At 49.0% G+C, this 7,536-nt stretch overlaps 1 protein-coding gene across 2 annotated transcripts in view; it reads right to left on the bottom strand.

Moving 5' to 3' along the window:
* Positions 1-941: 941 nt before the first annotated feature.
* Positions 942-7,536, bottom strand: part of ASRGL1 (asparaginase like 1) — a 34,306-nt gene continuing 27,711 nt past the window's right edge. For both annotated transcript variants that reach the window (XM_011993362.1, XM_011993361.1), the window contains exons 5-7: positions 5,064-5,182; positions 2,697-2,807; positions 942-2,254 (exon numbers count right to left, since the gene is read on the bottom strand). In XM_011993362.1, coding sequence (XP_011848752.1) covers positions 2,049-2,254; positions 2,697-2,807; positions 5,064-5,182 — 436 coding nt within the window. In that variant the 3' untranslated portion in view covers positions 942-2,048. The remainder of the gene's footprint in view (positions 2,255-2,696; positions 2,808-5,063; positions 5,183-7,536) is intronic.

Below are 7,536 nucleotides of genomic sequence, written 5' to 3'. Positions count from 1 at the left end.
AGACGGGGTTTCACCACGTTAGCCAGGATGGTCTCAATCTCCTGACCTCGTGATCCACCCGCCTCAGCCTCCCAAAGTGCTGGGATTACAGGCATGAGCCACCGCGCCCGGCCCCTCCTTCCTTTTTTCTATCTACTTTGCAATTGTTGTCTTCTCCAAAGGGTCTCCCCTTTCCAAACCCCAATATGATTCTGTTTTGCCTCCTGTTATGGGCTGAATTCTGTCCCCTCCCAAATTCACATGCTGAAAGCCTGACCCCCAGCACCTCAGCATGTGAGTGTATTTGGAGACAGAGCCTTTAAAGAGGTGATGAAGGCTAAATGAGGTCATTAGGGTGGACCTTAATCTAACATGATGGGTGTCCTCATGGGAAGAGGGGATTAGGACATGCAGAGACAGACGGCAGGGCTGTGCATGTCGAGGAAAGACCACGTGAGGACACAGCGAGAAGATGGCCAGCTGTTAGACAAACCACGGAGAGAGACCTCGGGAGAAACCAACGCGGCCAACACCTTGATGTTGGACTTTCAGCCTCCAGAGGTGAGAAAATATTAATACATTTCTGTTGGTTAAGCCACTTAGTCTGTGGAATCGTGTTGTGGCAATCCTCAACTAATGCACCTCCTAATAAAATTCTTGTTTCTAAACGGGGAGCTGTTGCATGTTGAGGTTTTTACTGTGCACCTCTGTCTGGGATGGATGCTGGCAAAGTGCTGGAAGACTGAGCCATAAACCCTATCATGGTTTGACTTCTTCCTTGACCCACTCAGAAAAAGTTCAGTTCTTCTGGAAAACTCACGAGTACTCCACAAGGCGGCACATATCACCCCCCACACCATCCTCATCTCCAGGTCTCTGTGGTACACCTGTCGGAACTGAGACCAAGGGGACAGCTCGTGTACATTCTGGTCTTTGTCAACAGTGACTCCCAACCACACCCCTATTCTTTCAAAATAGATTTTATTAGCGGCACATGGAATGTCAAGTTAAGCAAATTCTTTCCAGCGAGAAGGTGAGCCCTGACAGACTAAAACCTTGAGCATGGACGATACAGCAGAAGTAACATTTCCAGTGTAATGAGAGATAAAGGAGAATATTGTCCACCAAAGAAACGACTTTCTTCACCACGCTGACCACACTGCACAGCGCCCGATCCAGCTGGGGGGATGGGGAGGTGGGAAGAATCTCAAAGCACTGGACAGGGTGAGGACTCAGGAAGACATGGGGCCAGCTCTACAGCAGTCAGCTCCTCTCTGCTGTTGGAGAGGCCGTGAGCCCCACTACTCACTATATGAGGACCAGAGCGTCTTTGGCAGGTGGAGGCTGGCTCGCGGGAGAACAACAAGTGAGGGGGCTTCTCTGTGAACCCAAGAAACTTCAAGAAATCCCACAGCATCTCCATTACGACCTCCCATCTCCAGGTTAGGGAGCTATGGGTTCCCACAGGGTCCTTTGGAAGTATCTAGAAATGTCCAGGTAAGTCAGAGAGCTGAACCTTCTTAGAAAAATCCCTTTACTCTCTTGTACATGAAGAACATTTCCCTTAAAGGATTCTGGTTCTTTCCCCCGATGCTCTTGTGCAACATTCTGAGGGTCACTTGGACTTGGCCCACCAGTCCTGCTGCTGCTGTCTCACTTTCAAACGCCTCCACCTCCATTGGCCTCTCCCTTCCCACCTTTCAGCCCACAGTGTCTGCATGCTGTGGGTCTCCCACATCTGTGGTGTCAGGATCATGCTGCTGCTTTCTTTTTTTCCTTTTTTTGGATACAGGGTCTCACTCTGTTGCCCAGGCTGGAGTGCAGTGGAGTAATCATGGCTCACCTCAGCTTTGACCTCCCAGGCTCGAGCAATCCTCCTAAAACAGGCATTTCTCTCATCGCTTCAGAACCCGCCCCTCAACCAAACATTCAGATGCTTATTAAGGCAACAAAACAAGTGACAGACGGGACAATTTTTCCAATTCTAGATCTAATTGATTAGGCTACGTCTCATGAGGAGACCGTACTTGACGTCTCAGCTAGCATCTGGAATACAATCTTCCAGGGGCTTAGGGCAGGTCCGTGATAGCAGTATCGTCAGGATCAATTCCGAAGTGCAGCTTGCCGTCCTTGGCGGCTGCCCAGGGCATGGAGGTGGAGGTCCACTTTGCCACCCAGTCTCCTGTTTTGCTAACCACGATGAGGCCACCTAAACCTTTAACCCTTGACTTCATATAACCCAACGATAGGTCCGCAGCCTCTTCTACCGTCTTTCCTGAAAACAAGGAGGGGTTGAGAAACAACACACGTTACTGAAAGGAATCTCACGGGAAAATCATTTGCCATTTGAAATGCCCAAGTGAGCTAGCAAGGATTTTTGGTAAATGAACACCTGAACGCTTAAAAGGAGGGTCCTCACCTCCTTGCCCTGAGACAGAGCCCTAGCATTAGCCCAAGTGGAGGCGTCTTCCCTCCCACACCCAGGCTCAGGGTCTCTTTACTGGCCCCTTCTCCTGAGATGGGGAAGGTAACAGTACTCAATGCTCTCCCATTCCAGACCTAAGGGAAGGCGGAAAGTCAAAACAAGGTGTTAAGGACCTGAAAGCAACATTGTAGCCAACAGGAAAGGGTTTCCTACACTTCCTACGCTTACTTATCAAATACCTTCTATGCACTTATCTTCACAAATTATGTTACTTGTCCTGTGGTCTGTGTACCTTGTTCTATGTGGAACAGGGTGAGTCTGGCCAGGTTCACCTTCAGGATGCTTTCCCCATGCCCTGTGGTTGAGATGGCTCCGATGTCATTGTCAGCATAACCTCCAGCTCCTGCTCAAAAAGGGTGATTGTTCTGAGCAGTAACAGTCAAGAAATTCAAATCCATATTAGAAGTCAGACACTACATAAAAGTTAAATCACGAAGGGTGCTCAAGTACAGACAAAGGTCAGGTTAGTAGCCATGATCCGCGGATGCAAAGGTGGACTAGAAAGCATCATGTAGATGCCCCAGAATTTAGGAGGATAAAGGAAGCCTCAGAGGGGCAGGCCGGACCTTTCACAGAGCAGCTACAGCAGGACAGCGTCTCCTTGGCCCCAAAGCATAGCCATTCCTTTTTGCTCAATGAAGCCACCCTCTCCCTGTCTCCTCCTCATGCCCCACCTACTATGAAGGAGGAAACAGCATGGCTGCATTACATGGATCTCTAGCAAGGCCACATCACGTTCCAGAGATTTGGGGAAAACGTGTACCCACAACCTAACAGCCATGCACACTGTCCGATGGGTGGCAGTTGCATTTGTTGAGGGTGGGCATAACTGGACCTGAGGGAACTATTCTGGGCTATCCCCTTAAGTGGGGGTCTGGAGTGAAAGCTACTTTGGTAAGATTTCTTCCCTATTTTGGTCTTGGATTAAAGAACCTTATAGCTTTCTCTAAGTCATTCTTGTATCTGTTCACACACTGCTACCAGCCTGCGAGTCCTTTAGCCTTGGAAGGGTTTGCCTTTACCCTCCCGCAGTTGATACAGAAGCATAGATGATTGATATGTGCCTTGCTTACTGATGCTGGACATGGGCGAGGACTCAGAAGCTGAGATGTTGCACTGGACTGTCACAAGGCCCCACAGGTTCTCAAAGGCAGAGAACCCCTGGCTCTGGCTCGGGAGGGAGCTGACATTGGCCAGCAAATGAACTGCTGCAGTGGGAGGAGGCGCCTTTACTTTTTCTTATAAGCTTCTGCTGGGGAATTAACTGACCAGGTCCCATGGTGTCAATGTGCCCTAATATTTGGAAGCAGCCAAGTCTTTGCTTACTTTCCAGTTACTCTAGGACCACAGAAGGCCAGGTGTCTCCAAGGGCGATCCTGGCACAGGCATTGGGTATGTGAAGGTGTCCTCCCCGCCACATGCATTTCTCAGGACAAGTGCATTGCCTGAGGTGGCCACTGATGTGCCTAGCACTGTCCTTGCTGACTGTCCAGGCGGGGGCCTGGCCAGCGGCAGGGCTCCTTGGAGAGGCTCCTCAGAAGGCCAGGCAGAGAATACCTGGTGCTCACGGCTGGACAAAGACTTCTGAGAATTTAGCTTATGCCATTTCTTGTCAAGATTTACCACTGTAACTCAATTTAAAATTAATTTCTAGGATCTAACCTGGAGTGGCCCCGTGGCCTGGTCTGAACCCAGCTGAAGCAAGCTGCACTACTGACCAGGCATAGTTTGGTGGGATTTTTGCCAAGGAGAAAGAAAGGTAGACTACTTCACATCTCTTGGGTGATACACCAAGGAGGAGAGGAGTTGCCAAGCCCCTACTCTTTAAGAAAGCTTCCACGGTCTCTGAGTTCATGACGGAAAAAGGGTGTCAAGAATTGTCAAGAGTGTAGACTATTACTAAAGACTAGGGCAACATATTAAAAAGGGAAGGTAAGGCTAATTTTCCTCTGAAAGAATAAGCTGCTCTTTAGGGCAGATGGAACAACTTAGCTGCTTCTCAAATCTTCAGTCACCTGCAGGGGTTCATGAGGATTCCTGCATGAAAAGTGTGAAAGTGCACGGAGTGAAACATACAGCCCCCCGGCCCCGCCTCTCACCCGCTCCCGGGAACGAGACGACGCGCTTCCCCGTTAATGTAAACGACATCTCAATCTGTAATGTGTCTGTAGAAGTATGTCACTTTCAGGCTGCTCAAATCTAATAACTGCAGTCTCAGATTTCTCAGATTGCCCATGTCTTGGGAGTAAGCCTTACTCAAGTAAGTCTGCAGATCCTAAAACTGCGGCTAAAGAGAAGACAGAATCACTACAGGGTAGACTGGGGGCAACGTTAGCATCCTGTCTTCACTTCTCTCCCCAGGTTGTTCCAAAAACGCATGCAATCTAGGAAAAACAGTGGCGCCAGATACAAACACCCTCTCAAGGCAGCACCCCGGATAACCCCTTCCAACCCCGTTGTCACTCCCAGACATCCTGGAGCCGCACCAAGAGCAGAAAGGCAACGCATCAAGAAAGGGAGAGGGGCAGGGAATAGAGAATGAGGAGAGCCTGAGGGTGGGAGAAAAGGAGAAGAGGCAGGAGCCATCCCTCGGTCCTACCTACACACGGTGTGTCCCCAACTCGGCCGACCATTTTATTAATGATACCCCCTGTGGAGGTTGCATAGGCTACATTCCCTTTGGAGTCCAAGGCAACAGCACCCACGGTTCCCAAGTTTCTGCCGAAAATAAACAGGAAAAAAGCGACAGGTTGAAAATGAGAATGAACCCCATAACCAACAGCATAGCTTAAAACCACTTAAAGTCTCATGTTAGATGTCAATGGCAGATGGGGCACCCATTCCAACATTCTAGACAGAACCTGCTTGCTTCTCATTCTATGTGTAAGTTACAGGAGGATCGCTGGGCACTCCTCTACCACTCAGCTTTAAGAGTACATCCAATCCCAACACCACCGTTTTCTAGCTGTGACCTTAAGTTTTAATTTGTGTCTCACTGTCCCCATCATAAAATGGGGATAAAAGTAAGAGTGCATCTCTGGCCGGGCGCGGTGGCTCAAGCCTGTAATCCCAGCACTTTGGGAGGCCGAGACGGGCGGATCACGAGGTCACAAGATCAAGACCATCCTAGCTAACATGGTGAAACCCCGTCTCTACTAAAAAAATACAAAAAACTAGCCGGGCGAGGTGGCGGGTGCCTGTAGTCCCAGCTACTCGGGAAGCTGAGGCAGGAGAATGGCGTGAACCCAGGAGGCGGAGCTTGCAGTGAGCTGAGATCTGGCCACTGCACTCCAGCTCGGGCGACAGAGCAAGACTCCGTCTCAAAAAAAAAAAAAAAAAAAAAAAGTAAGAGTGCATCTCAAACTTTAGTGCGTATAAGAATCCCTTGGATCCTTGGGCCCACAGAGATTCTGAAGCTGCCACCAAGAGGAGAAAGGAAAGGAAAAAGTGAGTTGGTAGATACCGGGTGGACCCAAAATCCTGCAGGTTTTTTTTTTTTTGTAAGATGAAGTCTTACTCTGTCGTCCAGGCTGGAGTGCAGTGGCACAATCTTGGCTCACTGCAACCTCCGCCTCCCGGGTTCAAGTGATTTTCCTGCCTCAGCCTCCCAAGTAGCGGCGACTACAGGCATGCACCACCACACCTGGCTAATTTTTATATTTTTAGTAGAGATGGGGTTTTCACCATGTTGGCCAGGTTGGTCTCGAACCTCTGACCTCAGGTGATCCGTCTGCCTTGGACTCCCAAAGTGCTGGGATTACAGGCGTGGGCCACCTCGTCCAGCCGATCCTGCGTTTCTGACAACCTCCAGGATGTTGCTGATGCTGCCTGCCTATGCATCCTGTGCACGGGGTTGTTGTAAAGATGAAATCAGTTAATTTTCCCCTAACATTTTATTATGAATTCTCGAATACAGTCATGTGTCACCTATGATGTTTTGATCAACAGATTGCATGTCCCATGAGATTATAATACTCTATTTTTACTGTACCTTTTCTATATTTAGATACACAAATACTTACTATTGTGAGACAACTGCCTACCGTATTCAGGACAGTCACACGCTGCACAGGTTTGCAGCCTGGGAGCAACAGGCTGGACCACACAGCCCAGATGTGTACTAGTCTCCACCATCTGGGTTTGTGTGAGTGCACCCTATGGTGTTTGCACAGCCATGAAATTGCCCAGCTACGCACTTCTCAGGATGCATTTCTCGTGCAGTCATGCGACGCGTGACTGTAACGAAGTTGAAGAAATTGTACACGAACACCCCGTACCCACCAGCAAGATTCTATAATGAACTGTATTTGAGGCACTGTTTTAAGTGCTGGGACACAGTGGTAAGCTAAACAAAGTCCTTCTCCCATGCAGCCTGCGTTTGGGGTAGACGGTGGTAGTAACAGGGCAGTAATACGTCAGGTGACAACAACAAAACAACAAAACAAAAAACCCAAACAAAAAACAAAGCAGCACCAGGGAAGAGTGATGGTGGGGAGGTGCTGTTTTATACAGGGTGTCTCTACAGGACAGGGGAGCAATCATGCCATGCCAGCTACTGGGGACGAGTGTTCCTGACGCACAAACATGCCTGTCACGTGCATGGAATTTGAAGGAGGCAAGCGTGGTGGCAGAGAATAAAATGAGGGAGAGCGTGGTAGGAGAATGATCGGAGGGACAGCCAAGGCCAGATCACAACATCTCTGACAAGTGGGGTGACCACACACACTAGTTACCCAGGCCAGTTCAAATTTATGCCTGCTGTCATGGCTGTATTATTAATAGTGCCACTTTTACTCTCAAAATTAAGTTCCAGTTTAAACATTAAAGAATATAATCATCCTACCTTTAGGCCATTGCAAAGGCTTTTATTGTGAGCGAAATGGGAGGACACTGGGCAGTTTGAGTTAAGAAGTGACACAATCTCAGTTCAATCTTAAAAATAATCATTCTTGGCCAGGTGCGGGGGCTCACGCCTGTAATCCCAGCACTTTGGGAGGCCGAGGTAGGCAGATCATCTGAGGTCAGGAGTTTGAGACCAGCCTGGCCAACATGGTGAAACTCCATCTCTACTA

This window comes from Mandrillus leucophaeus, unplaced genomic scaffold (assembly GCF_000951045.1).
Source record: "Mandrillus leucophaeus isolate KB7577 unplaced genomic scaffold, Mleu.le_1.0 Scaffold43, whole genome shotgun sequence".
In the NCBI taxonomy this organism is placed as follows: Eukaryota; Metazoa; Chordata; class Mammalia; order Primates; family Cercopithecidae; genus Mandrillus; species Mandrillus leucophaeus.
The sequence above is the reverse complement of the archived record's forward strand: the minus strand, read 5'-3'. Positions and strand labels throughout refer to the sequence as shown.